Source organism: Thunnus maccoyii, chromosome 2 (assembly GCF_910596095.1).
Source record: "Thunnus maccoyii chromosome 2, fThuMac1.1, whole genome shotgun sequence".
Classification (NCBI taxonomy): Eukaryota; Metazoa; Chordata; class Actinopteri; order Scombriformes; family Scombridae; genus Thunnus; species Thunnus maccoyii.
The window spans coordinates 4,860,332-4,876,056 of NC_056534.1; the positions used below are offsets into that span (position 1 = coordinate 4,860,332).

Sequence of the window (15,725 nt, forward strand, 5' to 3'; positions counted from 1 at the left end):
TCAGCTGCGGCTCTAGCTCTACCTGGCGAAGCAGCAAGTGGCAGGTGAACTCCACCTTCATACCTTTCTGTATGATGATGGGCAGCACTTTTAGTGTGATGGTAAGCATAATCAGTTTTGACATGGCTCACATGCTTCTTCTTACTCCCATGTATGACTTTGGAAGCCATGACTGGAACACTTCAAGGAGACCTGGCCGAGGGCACCAGGGGGAGGGGGAAACCAAACATGTGTTAGCCGTGACAGCAGTGTCAATACAAGCCTTCCCTTTACCATTATTGTTACTGCAGCCATAATGAAGTATCTGTGATACACATGTACCATGCTGTCATCTTTTGAACATAAGTATCCAGGGTTAACAGATACTGAAAGCATCATCATAGCAATACGTCGTCGTGCAGTAGAAAAATCGTTGTGTAATACAGTCACTAGTGTTGCTCCAGCCTAGAATTACTGGGGTTTTATTCATATTACAGAAAAAAATTACCATTTCAGAAAAATGCTAATATTTGAAGAATTCATAAATATCATATGAATATATTTATCATATTGGAGGACATGCCCAACATTTAGGAGGCATTGGGATAGTTCAAATGTACTGCCAGAGCTCAGCACTTCAAATGTTTCACCTTACAACCTCACACAGCTCAGCTATGAATAGCTTGCAGCAGTCTGCCTATTCCATGATTGGAGAAATGAAGGAAATAGAGTCATTACCAGCAGTGCACAGACCTCACATTATTTAATTAAAACCATCACAGAGGAAATGAGACTGATCAGACTGAATAGGCTCTTTTGACTTGAATACGAGAGTAGGGATAAATTTTAAACCAGCTGTCAAATCAAGACTCTGCTTCAGGATAATTATGCTTCCATTTAGTAAAATAAATCATTCCAACAAAAAAAACATTTCTACCTGCATCTATTTGTCTGACACAAATTAGCAAAAGAAGGTCAGCAACCCCTTAATGCACTGGTATGTTAGGAACTAGAGATTACAACAGACTGCTGCTGAGTTTCCCCACTCAGGAGACAGATTAACTACAGCCATTTATTATAGCAACACATTTCACTTATCCCACTCTTGACAGCAGATAATTGCTCTTCCTACTCTGTACTTCCTTTTGCAAAAGTTATATCTGCAATAAAATCAGCTCAATTATGAGAAAGTTTTAAGAAAAGTGTCTTACCCCAAGAGATTAAAACAGCGCAAAGCGGTGGCAGACCAGCCTGATGCCACTTGGGAAGCACTTGCTGATGGTAACAAAAATATTACCCTCTCACAGGAGGAATGCTGTTCCCCTTCCTCCCCATGTATGGATGCACTTAAGACTATATATAGCATTTACCTCCAAATTTCACTCTCATTCTGCACTTTGGAGGTGGAGAGAGTGCATCTGTACCTGCAAATGTATTGAATTATTGGAGGTATGTTTTATAAGCTGCATTTATCAAATTTAAGTTGGTTTTCTTTGAAATTTTTAGTGAAAGTTTGAGGGACATTTTAAATGTCTGTAAATCACTCATGAAGGCTATATATTTCTAAAATGAAACATTGTTTCCACTCAACAATATTTAATCTCAGAAACTGTCAAATTAATGTTTAAATGGCGTGTTGCCAGCCTTCCCTATACTGGGTAAGAAGACTGATTTACTTTTCTAACAATAATCCTAATAGGAACCTTACCTTTAGATATCAAAAATATTAGTCTACGCAAGAGCCGGAAAGAAGTTTTTAGATAATCTGCTGGTTGATCCCAACACTGAAAGCCTTATGAAACCTTTTTAGGTTTCTGGAGACAGCTTGTCTTCCTTGGCTCAACACTTGTGAGCAGCAGTCGGGCTATTTTTAACTGTAAGTCCTCCGATACAGTGATACCCCCAATTCTTACTGTACAAGAGCCCCTGCAGCTATTTATATTCACATGAGTCTATTTGGAAATTAAAATGACCGGATACATGGAAAAAAAAAACCCACTTATGAGGCAAAGTTGATGAACTGAGATATGACAGAAAACATCACAGTGAGCAGGTGTAAAGTTTATTACTCAGATGACCTGAAGTTGTTTCCATGAGGCTTCACTAGAAAGATCACCTTCCCTTTTCTGTTTAACTGTCTGTCTACACCGGCCTGCAGTTTTATTCACATATTTAGATTACAGTATGCTCATATTAAATCCAGAAAACTTGTATTATATGTATTCCCCTCAAAGCCCCAAAGTGTAGGATTTGAAAACTTCTTTGGATTTTAGTGACTCCAAGTGGTGGTGGTTGAAAAAGACAGCGGCAGGCAACCTCTGACATCGAATGTAAGGACTTGTCAAGTGGCTGAAGGAGGACCCAGATGGTTGACTTGAACCACTGTAAAAATAAATTTGACTCATTATTTTAACCAGACGAGAGATGTAGATGTAGTTTGGGCAGGTTTGGGCTGAGTTCTGGTGAAAAATTCAAAATGGTTAAGCTAACTCAAAACCAACATAAGGAAAAGCTACACTGTTGACCATCAAGCTCTGACATTTAGTGGAAGTGAGTGTGCTGATGAAATGACCTAGAAGATCACCCTAGGTCCCATATTTATACAAGTGGGCCCTCCTGCAAAGGCACACCACAGTTAGTTTACTATCATGTAATGCATATGTGCCATATCAAACAACAAAGCCTGAGCTAACACATTCTCTTAACTGCATTCAAAATGGAAAAAAGTACAATATATATGTATTCAGTGCAGGAGCACAAGCTGAAAATCCCCTCAGTAATTTATCCCATGTGTCTCCTCCACTAATATCTTTAGATTCTCCTAATTCTGTATTAACAGCCGGCACACACAAACAATCACTCTGCTGATAAATATATTCCAATTTTTAAAAAATGTGACATTGTATTTTAGTGTAGCTACACAATTACAGCAACAAGCCTACAGTATAGACCCTTTTCATAGCAGACATTTTGACTTGTTGTTGTCAAGGTGAGCCAGTTTCAGAGCTCTGGTATTGTGCATGCTCACACACTGACATGGCTTACCGGGACAATAATGGAGCCACTGTTAATGTTGTTGTTTACACTTGTGGTTTTCCGGCTTTGACAAGTCAAAATGTCTGCCGTGAAAAGGCTGTACTCTGTCAGCAGGAGAAAATAAAATAATATACAATATAACACAGCAGACTATCCACACTACTTTACAAGTAACACATAAAGCATTCACTGTGTGCATTTAAGTCACAAAAGATTAATATGACAAAAACAAAAAACATCACCTTAACTTCATGTTTAAAGGGCCACTGCTGCATCTCTTTATTTACCTTTATAAACCAGCATTCAGTTTAGTTGACAGTCCAATGCTGCCCTCTAGTGTCTCTTTAGCTGACATTACACTGAATACGCTGACCTGGAAAAAGTAATTCTTACTTTGCCTGTTTCATGTTTTTTTCTTTCTATCTGTCACTCAGGAATATTAGAGGAAACAGTGATATGTGCAGGGTATGACCCTTATAATTAAAGGGATTTGGTGACAACAATTATTATAAACATCTCCTTTCAAAACAAGGTTGCAGGAGTTTTACAACAGAAACTAATTTGATAGGAATGGTGCAAAAACATAATGTGCACACCGGAAGAATAATTATATGTTCCAGTAATGTAATGTTTAATATTATGATTCAATAGTAATATTTAACCGAATATTAATGGGGATATCACCGTAGGTTTTATTATGCATGGGAAACATTTACAGCTAATCTGACGCACCAGATGGTTTGTTACACAGAACCATCTGAGAAGTCGTCCATGGAAACTGTTTAAAAAAGGGCAGGTACTTTAAAAAAATACTTGGCAGGTGATTGGATAAACCATCTGTCCATCACTGTCTATCGCCATCTTACCTTGCGAGGCAGCTGGAGTCGCAACGCTGATTGGTCCGAACCACCGGTGGTTCGGACACAAGCGCATAACTTGAAACCTGACAAGATGGATTCTCACGTGAACTTATAATTCTTGTTCCTTGTTCCTATTAGAATCTTTGTTCCTCATTAAAGAGTCTGGGAGACAACAATACAGAATCAAATTTTATTTATGTTCTTATTGTACAAAACCATAACAGTTTACAATTAAAAGGGTCAGTTCACCCTAATTGCAAAATGACATTTCCTCTTGTGCTCCTGACATTCAGTTTTCTTCAGATATCTGTCTCAGAACATGTTGTGAACAGTTTTTATTGGAACCAACTTCAACAAAAGAAATGATCTCAATGAAAACTGTTCAAAGTGAAATTTGTGGAGTTGCAAAACAAACAAAAAAAAGAGTGGTCTTTGCATGTTTGTGTGTAGGAAATAAAACAATAGTTGAAAACAAAAACTCTACTCCCACATACTGTCAGCACTTACTGCAAATTTATTAAATATCTTTGTTTCAGTCAAGCGATCTTCATCAGGCGTTTCATAACTGGGAGATGTTTTGGATTATCTACAGTAACACAAACATTGTGTCTGGAAAGACCCATTGCTGGTGTTTTTTTTTATTTTGGTGTCTTTTTTCTGTAATTATTCAAAGTTTTAAGCCACAAATGACTCATACTGGTGTGGAGGGTTAGGGTTAGAAATCTGAGAGACCAATATCTCAAAATAAGAATTAGAATTAGCTTTATTGGCCAAGTACATTTAAACACACAAGGAATTTGACTCCATATTTGAAACCACCTCCACAGCACGATACCAGTGGGGCTAGATGAGAAAATGTGTTATTTTTTTGTAATCAGGGTAAACTGAGCCTTCAAAGCTTGGACGACTCTAAATCTCAGCCTGAACAGGGCCTTTCTCTACTGAATGAGACACAAAAGCAGCTGTGCAGCAGTGTTGTGCATTTTAAGTGTTGTTTTATCCTTGATCTGAGATTTCGAGGACAGAAACTCTCTCAGATTTATGTTGAGTGCAGAACATGCTCACAGGAAATGCTCGTAACTTATCAAAGCATGCACATGGAAAACTACATCAGTAAAAAGTAACAAATAGACAACATTAACTCAAATACAACTAGCAGGGTATTTGCTTAACATCACAACCTTTGATATTAAAACTGATCAAATGGAATCAACACCTCTGAAACTCTCAACAGAAACTTATGAGTTTCACAAACTTCATACTTTTTGAAGGGTTACTGTGTTGTAAGATAGTTCCCTTTATTTTGTCCAACCCATACTTACGCCAGCCAAAGCACGTATGAATGCCTGTGTGACATTGTTAAGTCTCCTGCTGGATTCCAGTCTCCTTCCTCTCTCTGGCCCCAGTACACAGCATGTTTGTAGTGGGAATAAAAGAGATTATTGGAGCATGATAATATGATGAGCAGGAATTTCACAAGTTTGAGGGGCCTCATCACTGCAGAGCGACACACACTTCTGACCATACTGCATTCTTTGAGGCTGTATGAGAGCACACAGCTGCATTCATTTTAACATACATGACAACTAAGTTTTGTTTTTATTCTTATTTTCTGTGAATAGCTTTAATTCTGTGAGTCCTGTGCTGTTATTATATTGTATTATATTGAGGATCAATCCCAATATATTAGTATTTTCTATGTTCTAATCACATTTGGCTGTTAGGATGATAATATTGGTCGCTTGTTCATTTGTTTGGATCTTTAATCCATCCAACACTTTGCTCCAAAGCAAGATATCTCAACAGCTGATTGGCTAGATTTCCATGTGATTTGGGCTGGATATTCATCCCTTCCAGGGGATGATTGCAAATAAAGGGCTGGATATACTTCAAATGGTTGTGAAAACAGGCACTGGATGCACACACGGTTCTGTTTGCACGGCCACGTGGATGAGGAAAGTATACTTTGGAGTTAATCTGGCTGAACCCCTGACTTTTTCTAAAGTACACTGTCACATTAAAACTTCCCACTTCTCCCAGAACGCTTTAGTTCAGACAAAATATCTTGAAAACTGTTTTCAGTGACCCCCTTACCATCCTCCAGCACCACCATCAGGTCTAATTTCCCACTTGTAAACAAGAAATATCAAAATCTATTCGGCATCGCTATGAAATTTACTGAACATATTCATGAACTTGATTATGAGACATTCATGACATGTAGAAGGCCTCCATCCTACCTATCAGAGCATCTTTTTTGTGGTGTTTCGCAGGTTTAATGTTCTGCTGTTGGTTGAAAAAACATCCTAAACTTTAGTATTTTGTTATTGCTGAAGAACTTTGCCAAAGCTTCCTGCCACAGCTGATTTGCGGACTCCTGTATCATATTAAATACTATAGTTTACAAAACAAAATATTATAGAGCTGTTCTTCAAATATAATGTAGTGTGCAAATGTTTAAGGTACTTTAGATGTTCAGATTCTTATCAATAATGCAAGACCATCAGGGAGGCGCCTGATTTGTTCTGCAGCATGACAACGACTCCAAACATCCAGCCTGAGTCATAAACAACTATCTTCAGCGACAACAAGAACAAGGAGTCCTGCAACAGGTGGTTTATCTCCCACAGAGCCCTGATCTCACCATCATGGTCATCATCAGTCTGGGATTAACATGAAGAGACAGCTGAGATGCCGAAATCCACAGAAGAACTGTGGCGACTTCTCCAAGACGCAGGAACAACCGACCTGCCGAGTACCTGAAAAACTTGTTGCAGGTGTACCGAGGAGAACGGCTGTTGTTTTAAAGGCAAAGCTGCTCACAGCAAATATTGATTTGATTTAGTCTTCTGTTTACTGAACTTTGTATGAAGTAAAAACAATTCATGGCATTATTTTTTAAGGAATCCCTGCTTTACTTTTAGTGCCTGAAAGTTTTGCACAGAACTATATTTAAATTGCTTTATTAATTTTAATGTAGGTTTACTGACGCCTTACTATGATATGTTAGTTATTCATGTTCCTCAGAAAATATAAACGTTTTACTTTAGATAACCTGAACTTTCCTCTAGCACCACCCTCTGGACAAAATGTCAACTTTACACACAATGGACCACTTCATCCTGAGAGGATAAACCCTTTACTGACTTTCTAGTAGTGCCCGAACCACTTCACTGAAATAAATGTATTTTGCGATATTCTGCTAAATAATTAACACAAAGCACCAAAAAATATAACTTCCCTGGTATGAGGCAACTGGTTAAATGAATGAGAATACTCAGAAAAAAGGACGGGGGTCGTTAGACGTGAGAGAATTCAATGTGCTCAAAATGTGCACAAATACAAGCACTCAATAGAACGAAGAACACAGAAAAGGTTTTGTTTGTCCGACTTGAGTATTTTCAAGGACCTGCTTGGGAAACCTGCTTCCACTGTTTCTTGTGGATAAATAAATGAGAAAATATTTCACAATTTCAGAAATTTTAAGGAAATTATTACTGTTTAATTAAGAAAAATAAACGTAAGAAGCAAGTTTTTCATGATTTTGGTTGTTTTATATCATAGATTCATCATTTTTGTGCATATTTCTTGCTTTTTAGACATTTTTTTTATCAAATCTGGACATCTAACATTGCTGTAAACTAAAAACTTGCGTCTCATCTGTTAATCCTGTTAGCGTTTTTTGTGTGAGTGTTAAATTGAAAAGACATGCTGCTCATACTTCCTTAAAAATAGAAAGTGCTTGGATCTAGCAACCTACATCTCCACATTAATACACAAATGAAACAGTAAGAGTTTACGTCTGCACTAAGATGAGTCCATCTGCAGATTTGAAAACCAGAATCACAGCCCTCATTTTGATTCATCAACAGAACCTGCCCAAACATTGATTTAGTGATTAAATCGACAATTTAATAATGAAGAGGGTGTAATGGGTTTGTGTGTGTCAGCAGACTCAGAGTGTCAGAGTGGACAATGACTCAACTACACAGATGAAGGTCACCGGAGAAGGTCACCCTGAAGCAGCCATGACACCAGGCAGGATATTCTGCCTCAGAGGGGAGTGAATGAATGCTAAATGCTAATCCCTCCCTCTCCCTCTCTCCTCTTTGAGCTGCTCTTTTGGGGCACAGAGGGGGGAAAGACGGTACAGGGAAGCTGTTCAGTTCATTCATGCACTCACTGACTCGTGGTTGCAGCCAGTAGAAGATGGGACAGAGGAGGAGGAGGAAGAGGAGGAGGAGGGGGGAAGTGTGGGCGGGATAGAGGGGAATAAAAGAGGGAAGTCCTAAATTGCAGTGGTTCAGCGGGGAAAAAGAAGGACGTCAGAGGTTTTGCACGTCATTGAGTCAGCAGACATGGGTCTTTTCACGCAGAGCGTGGTGACGTTACCGAGCTGCAGGGGTGGGGGAGGTGGGTGGGTGGGGGGGCAGGAGGAGTTGTCTCAGACTATGTATAGCAATGCTGAGATTTGTTGCATCAGGCCTCATCAGCAATTCAAAGAGGGGCTTCAAACCACGTGTTGTCTATGACTGAAAACCGGCATTTTTCATTGTATGTCACAGTGAAGAAAATTAACTTCCATAATAATAATATCGTTGCTGTATTCAGCACATTTGCAATGATGGAGGGATGCTTAGTGTCTCACTGACCTTTCTCATATTTTTACATGATTCAACAGCAAAGCAGTGATACAATTCACTTATATAAATGTTCTTGTGAACATTCGACCATAGCAATATATATTGATGAAATGTATTTATCCATGAGGCCTTGCAGCATCAGATTCAATATAGTTTTGTCCACTTGTTTCCAAAGCTCTCATTTTGTTTTGTGGTGTAAAGCGGGCAGAAAATTATGAACTATTCCTGAATTAATATCCACTTCACTAGGGCTGCAACTAACAACTATTTTCTCGACTAATCAATAAGTTGTTTGGTCTATAAAATGTGGTGACCACGGTTTCTCAGAGCCCAGCGTGATGTCTTCAAATGTCTTGTTTTGTCCACAACAGTCCAAAGATATTCATTTTACTGTCATAGAAGACTAAAGAAACCAGAAAATATTCACATTTAAGAAGCTGGAATCAGAGAATTTGGACACTTGTTTCTTCATAAATGATTAATTTAATAGTTGGCAACTAATCGATTGATCAACTCGTTGCAGCTCTACACTTTGCTTTATTCTATACAGAACTTGAGTAAATCTGGGGTTTAGCAAGTAAGCATTTTAATTATATGTTGATATATTTTGATTGTCTTATTGTTTTCTTGTTTGTTTCTTATATATGTGTCCAGGACTCCCTGGAAAGTAGTATTGGTACTGTGTACTAAACTCTTAAAGTCTAACAAAAACATTATCGACACAAAAGTAGCAAGAAACTTTAGCACAGAGGAAAACGATTAAAACACTAATTGGAGATAAGACGATAGGTATGAACATTTCACCACCAACAACAAACGATGATTCAAAACTTCTACTGACTCTCAGTTCTGTCCTGGAGACGCAGCGCTCTGCTAGTTTACTCATGAGCCTCCTAATCAGTCACCGATTTACACCTGGAATTCCACCTGAACATGTTTAAATAGCTGGAAGAACAGAAAAACAGCTTTGCATTGGGCCCCGATACTAATACTATGAACTAACACTGATACTATGAATTATATGTTATGTACGTCCCTTGTAAAGCCCTCTGCTTTGACAATTAGTATACTAGAAATTAATGCACTTTATCTTTAAGGGAAACAATACAAACGCTGTCAATCTGTGCCTTCGGAGTAATAAAACCTACTGTTGTAACATTTTATTTAAATGTATTTTTTCCTCTACATCTTTGGTTTGTGGCTCGTTGTGCAACTGTTCATATCTTTGTTCAGTTTTTTACTGTTGATGAGTAGTTGCCCTGTTTCTGTTATGTTGGACAAAAGGGTAAAAATTTTAGCAAATTTATGTAAATGCTTGCAAATGTAGGTGAACGAACAAAATACTCAAAACATGGTTATAGTTTGTATTAGGTACACAATTGAGAAACAGGGAAGAACTGAGAATCCCCTTTTGTTTGAGCACATTTTTTCCCAGTTTTTTGGGGGTTTTTGACAAAAAAATGTATGACAAAGTTATATTTTAGTTCATTTCTGTGTTAGTAAAGCTTTGGGTTCTGCATTAGACTGTATTTGTTTTCTATGTCTTTGAAGTTCTTGTTAATGCTAAGTTGAGCTTTAATTTAAACATTGCTGGTTATCCTTGGGAGAGGAAATAGTTTGGAGTCTCAGTTCCCCTAAACTGGGGATATTACTTAAATTGACGGCTTGTTCAGGAATTAAACTCTGGACGTTTCACACCTTAAGTGAGAATCAGCAATATAACGCAGTTACCGAAAGAAGATCAGTTGTTTTTTCCCTCACTTCTTTCATCTCTTTTTTTTTAATCAAACATCACAAACTAGTGGGTTTGTAAGCATGAACCTACTCTGTGCAGTTTACCATTATCATATCAGACGTTTCCCTGTATGGAAATCTTCATTTTCAAGCATTGACGTGTTGGTATGCAAGTTGCCATGTGTGGCTTTGGGTGCCTTATAGAAGGCATCTTGACATTAATTTTTTGTGGGAGGGGAGGGTGTTGCAGGACATAATAAAGTCAGTCACGAGCCTGTTTCTCCAACTGTAGTATGTGTGGAGCTGTGAAGAGCTGGTTGGATATTCCGGCTTGTATCAGTTGCCCTTCAGCCTATAGCTGATGCTGAGCGTGATGCAGCAGGAAGAGGTGTGATGACATCACCGTGTGGCTGCTCTGCCCCTCTGCACGTCCACTCCTGGCTGCCGTGGCAACGTGTGAGACGTGCCGGGGCCTGGGGAAGTCTCTGCCTCCCTCGCTGTGCTGCTGCTGCTACTGGGAGGAGCAAGGCAGGTTATCATGCAGATGCAGCTTCCTCCTTCAACGCACAGCCCCCCTCCTCCTCCTCCTCTCGCTCTTCCTGACTACCCTGCTGCTGTAGGAGAAGACCCCCCCCCTCTCCCCTCCCCTCCAACAATCGACCCCTCCCCTTCTTCCTCTCCTTCACATCCCCGGCTCAACCAATCAGAGCGCTCGGTGGGGGCAGGGCATAGCAAAACCACCATTCCAGTGCAGAGCTGCTGCATCTCCCCAGAGCTAACAGGGAGCTAGCAGCTCAGAGGGAGGAGACACGGTCAAACCCAGCCTCTGTGTGTGTTTGTGTGTTTAAGTGTGTGTGTGTGTGTGAGGCTGTGAGTGTGTGCCTGTCGCAGACTAACAGGCACGGCCACTGCTGTACTCTTGTTTCAGACTTTTTTTCCTTTTTAACCTTGCCTTGCCACGGTGTTCAGCTCAGGCCTGCTTCTTCCTCTACTGCAGGATAAAGAGGGATCAGCGTGGGGGGACAGGAGAGAACGTACGGCAGCCTTCCTTTCCCTCCTTCTTTACTATCTAACCACCTCGTAGTCGCTGACAGCTCCTGGCGGACGTGCAGGCAGGATGATAGCAGCTCAGCTTCTGGCCTACTACTTCACTGAGTTGAAGGATGATCAACTCAAAAAGGTGAGTGAAAACAGCTTAAAACTGCTACAGAAGTCCCTTTGTGTTGGAGATTTGTGTAATGTGACAGTAGCCTAGTGGCCATATTAATGGTAGGTGCAAGTCAGCGTTGAGTCTGTGGGGCGTATCAGGCTGGGAAAGAAGGATGCACCATTTGGGAAGTAGAGGAGGAGGAGGAAGAGGCCATGATGAACTCAAATTTGGATTTGATTATGTTGCACTTCGCTTAGGGTTTAGCAGTGCTGGACATGGATGTCCTTGAGAAGGGCTGTGGCCAGTGATGGTGGTGATGTGGTGCAGACGGACCCTCGTTATCGAGTGTTTCCGGAGCGTCGGTTGCCAGGGCATCTGAAGCAGACAGGTGTCTGTGAGAGGCTGTTGGAGGAAAGTCGTGAGATCTGCGATTCTCCCTCCCTCCCTCACCGCTTTTTCATCTCATTCCTTCTTACTCTCTTTCACTATTTTTTCTTTCCTGTTTCATCTCTCCTCTGTTTACACTCTTCTTCTCTCATTACCTCTGGCAAAGATGATTAAACTCGTTAGCGGACCAGTGCCATCAGTGAAATCTGAGTTGGGTTGCAGCCATCCAGAGAAACTGACCTTGTGTTCAGTGCGAATTAGCCACTGGATAGAATGACAGACCGGCAAGTTGTTCCCGGAGGGGGCGGCAGTAGAGATGGAAGGGCTTTTTGCGGCTGACGGGATTGGGAGATTCATGATGTCATGCATGATGTCACAGTGCAGTGGATGCACGTGCCTCTGGTGAAGTAGGCTACTGGAACAGTCTCTACAGGGGGTAAAAACCTTCCTTGAAAGGATGAAAGTTAACCAACCATATGACTAAATTCCATAATAAGTAATGTGGTAATACAGCAGGAAGTGTCAATCTCTTCACCGTCAGTCTTTACAAACTCATGTTGAACAGCTCACACGTACAGAAAATTCATTTAAAATTTGTGGAGATTCAACAGTTTCCAAATAAAACAAATATAGCAGGCTAAATTTAAAGGGAATGTACACACAATGATGCTTGACATCAATAGGAAATTTCCATTTACTGTAATGGTGCAGCCATAAATAACAGGGTGTCTTGGTGTCATTACATAGCTTCAATTAAATGTTGGAAGAAGCAGAGACAGAATATATGTGAGGCTGTTTTTTTTTTAATGAATTAGCTAGAGTAAAAATGTTTAATTTAATTAAACAGATCAGCAAACGATTGAACTCTAATAACACACAGCGTCCAAAAGGTTGACAGTGAAGCACAGGAATAGAAAGGAGGAGTGATCCGTCTCCTGTTATTTCTTGTAAATCATGTCATACTGTATTCAACTCTCTGCAATGTTACACAGAGGATAAAAATAGTAAACCCACACAGGGAAGCATGATGACCGTCACATGTGTGGATTGTGTCTCATGGCACAGAATAGATTTCTGAATGGTGGTGAGCCCAGTGGCATGCGCTGTGATTATGTAACAATAACAGTGAATATACAGTGCAAATCCCCCCCTAACATCACTCCATTAACTGTAATACAACAATTAAACTGCACAATGTAGCCTCTTTTCACAAATTGATTATTATATTGCTGGATTGATTGATAGAGCCTTAAGTATCTCCACTTTGTGTTGATCTACAGCAGTTTTGTGTCATGTTGATGTGTTTCTACAACTGTGTCATGGTTTGGGGGGTTAATGGTGCCACAATATGTGGCACTTTCCGTTAAGCGAATCAATCTATTGATTTTTTTTCACTACCACTCAGCCTCAGTATCCAATCTCCCAGCATGCCTCTCATGCAAACAGTAAAGCAAGTGGTAATACAATCTGATGTGTCCTGAAATAGGACAATAATTGATGAGATGGAGGCAAACAAAAACAATCTCAAGTTGATTATATTCTATATGAGCATTTTATTGTATTTAAACCATGGGGACATACTGAAGGAGGAAAGGTAGGCAGTGTTTAAATGTTCATCCATTGTTCTTCAGTTAAGTTAAAGGAAGGAAGGTCTCCATAGATTTTACACATCAAAGTCTGTTTCCAGCTGTGGGGGAGTACTATTGCATATGTGAAAAAGGTTGTACAAAGACGTTTGTGGCTCCAGGGGGAGCTGTGTGAAATCTGATCAATTGGTTGTTGGGGCTGAAGACTACAATTTTGAAAAAATGAATCAAATCAGGAGGTATGGAGGAGTCTGCTTAAGGTTAGCAGCTCCAGGCTACGATAGCTGCTACTAGCACAACACACCCAGATCTATACAGCTGAGTGAATGGTGTTGAGTTGCATTGTGGGTAATGTAGGCAGCAGGTTTTTGACAAGATTGAAGAATGAATGGAATAACTAAGACGATGTGTCTGGTTCTACTGCATCGATTTTTGATCTGTCCATCATGAGTCTGACAGTGTCATAAGAGTTTAAGTCAGTTTGTAGTCAGTTTAGTTAGGTTAGTTTCACCAGCAAGTTAACCTCAGGTTGCTCCACTATAATACAACTTGATTTATAATCTGTGGTTAAACTACCTGTTGCTGTTTGTTAAAATTGTTACTTTTACTTCTCTCCATTAAATTCCACACCATGGAAATTCCTAAAATGCATAATTTCTTAGATTTGATCCTCAAATCTGTTAACAGGCTGTGAAGAGCTACCAAAAGTTTGTACATTTTCTGCTATTTCAATAATTTGTCATGTTTTTATCGCTCCCTAACGCTCTGTGTGTCCTGTGCCTGCTCCTCAGATCGATAAGTACCTGTACTCCATGCGTTTCTCCGATGAGACGCTTAAGGACATCATGAACCGGTTCCGCAAGGATATGGAGCTCGGGCTCGGCCACGACACCAGCGTCACCGCCACGGTCAAGATGCTTCCTACCTTCGTCAGGTCCATCCCTGATGGATCAGGTAGAGTGAGCGTGAAGAGTATCAGGGCCAACGCAGATCATTATGCTAAATTAACATGTTTGTTTAAAAAATGTCCTCCCTGATTTTGGTTAAATGTCCAACAGAGCCCCAAACTTTTTTTTTCCAGTTGCTTTTGATGACAGTTTGAACTGCAGGAGTTTGCAGGTGTTTAATGATCTATTTTAACGTTTTTTCATGCATGTTCACAGTTGAGTTTCAAATCATTTTCAGCGGTGGGCTGAGGGGAAAATAAGGTATTTTGGGGACACTTTAACAAAATCAGGGAGATCATCTTTAACATTTTGTGCAGCTTAAAGAAAAGTTGACAACTTGGTGTGAAAAGAACTTGATTATAGCTGCTAACTCCCTTTACACTATAGGTATTGTTTGGACATCCTCCTCTATTTGCAAAATTCAGCTTGAAGTTAAATATTAGTTAAATATTGAATTATTTGCCACTGATCCAACTCTGGGTCAGGGTTAGGGTTAGGGTTCATGGCAGAATTAGCCCATTGAGTCAGCAAATAATAGCTAGAAAGTACAAAAAAATAAATATATATGTGATATATAAAAAATAGTGGAAGCTGTACAAGTTGACAAGATCATATAACAGAAATAAATAAGTGTCAAGAATATATTAAACAACTTGCATCAACAAAACTAAATTTCCACCATATAAAAAAAAAACAGTTTCACATCCTAAAAGTCCTCATGAGGTTTTTAATCACCAGCTCATGATGCAGCAAACTGCTAAAATCTAATTGTACGCATTGTATACAACCAACACCGACAAATGAGGAATGTCACTGTTTTTGTAAAAGAAGCAACATCATGAGGATGACAAATTGAATCAGATTACAGCAAAGTCATCCCGCTCAGACATAACATGATAACAGTGTTGTTGTTTAACTACGGTACAGTGTCATGTTATGTGTGTGTGTGTGTGTGTACAGTCTACCTATAATGTTAGCGTGTTAAAGCACAGCCTGATGTACCCTGTTTCTATCTGTCTAAAAAAATGTGCTGATGTGTTAAAATCGTCAGGGCCTGTTCTGTGACATAAGCCTCTTTGTGATTGTGCTCTGGATTTGGACTCAGTAGATCAGTATTGTTTTAGCCCCCCCGGGCCAAACAGTTCAAACAGGCTGATCACACACTGGGTTCATCTCATAACATCACACAGCCGCTGTCAGATGGAAAAGTCTTAATCTCAGTTTTATTGTTCCTGAATTTAATTTAATGGCAGACAATTTAATGACCGCCTGAGCTTAGGAAAGCCTTTAAAAACCATTTGCAAAACACAACGTTGATAATTATCAGTCTGAGGATTGGATTATCAACGTTTGTCTGACAGAATAACATATTACATCAATGATGACTATGCCTTGTTTATTTT

General features: G+C 39.7%; 1 protein-coding gene and 1 long non-coding RNA gene across 5 annotated transcripts in view; both read right to left on the minus strand.

The window, feature by feature from the left end:
* The window catches only part of myom2a (myomesin 2a), a 68,697-nt gene that overhangs the window by 37,137 nt on the left and 15,835 nt on the right, over nt 1–15,725 (minus strand). The window contains exons 1-2 of one of the 4 annotated variants that reach the window (XM_042393528.1): nt 1,688–1,835; nt 64–192 (exon numbers count right to left, since the gene is read on the minus strand). In XM_042393528.1, the coding sequence (XP_042249462.1) occupies nt 64–170 (107 nt within the window). In that variant the 5' untranslated portion in view covers nt 171–192; nt 1,688–1,835. Of the gene's footprint in view, nt 1–63; nt 193–1,190; nt 1,412–1,687; nt 1,836–14,178; nt 14,318–15,725 lie in introns of those variants that run through there. The other 3 variants (XM_042393539.1, XM_042393518.1, XM_042393512.1) reach the window with 3 other exon arrangements.
* LOC121884648 lies at nt 2,026–3,769 on the minus strand. The gene is made up of 2 exons (XR_006092398.1): nt 3,025–3,769; nt 2,026–2,361 (listed from the first exon to the last, which is right to left on the minus strand). It is a non-coding gene; the product is annotated as an uncharacterized LOC121884648 (long non-coding RNA).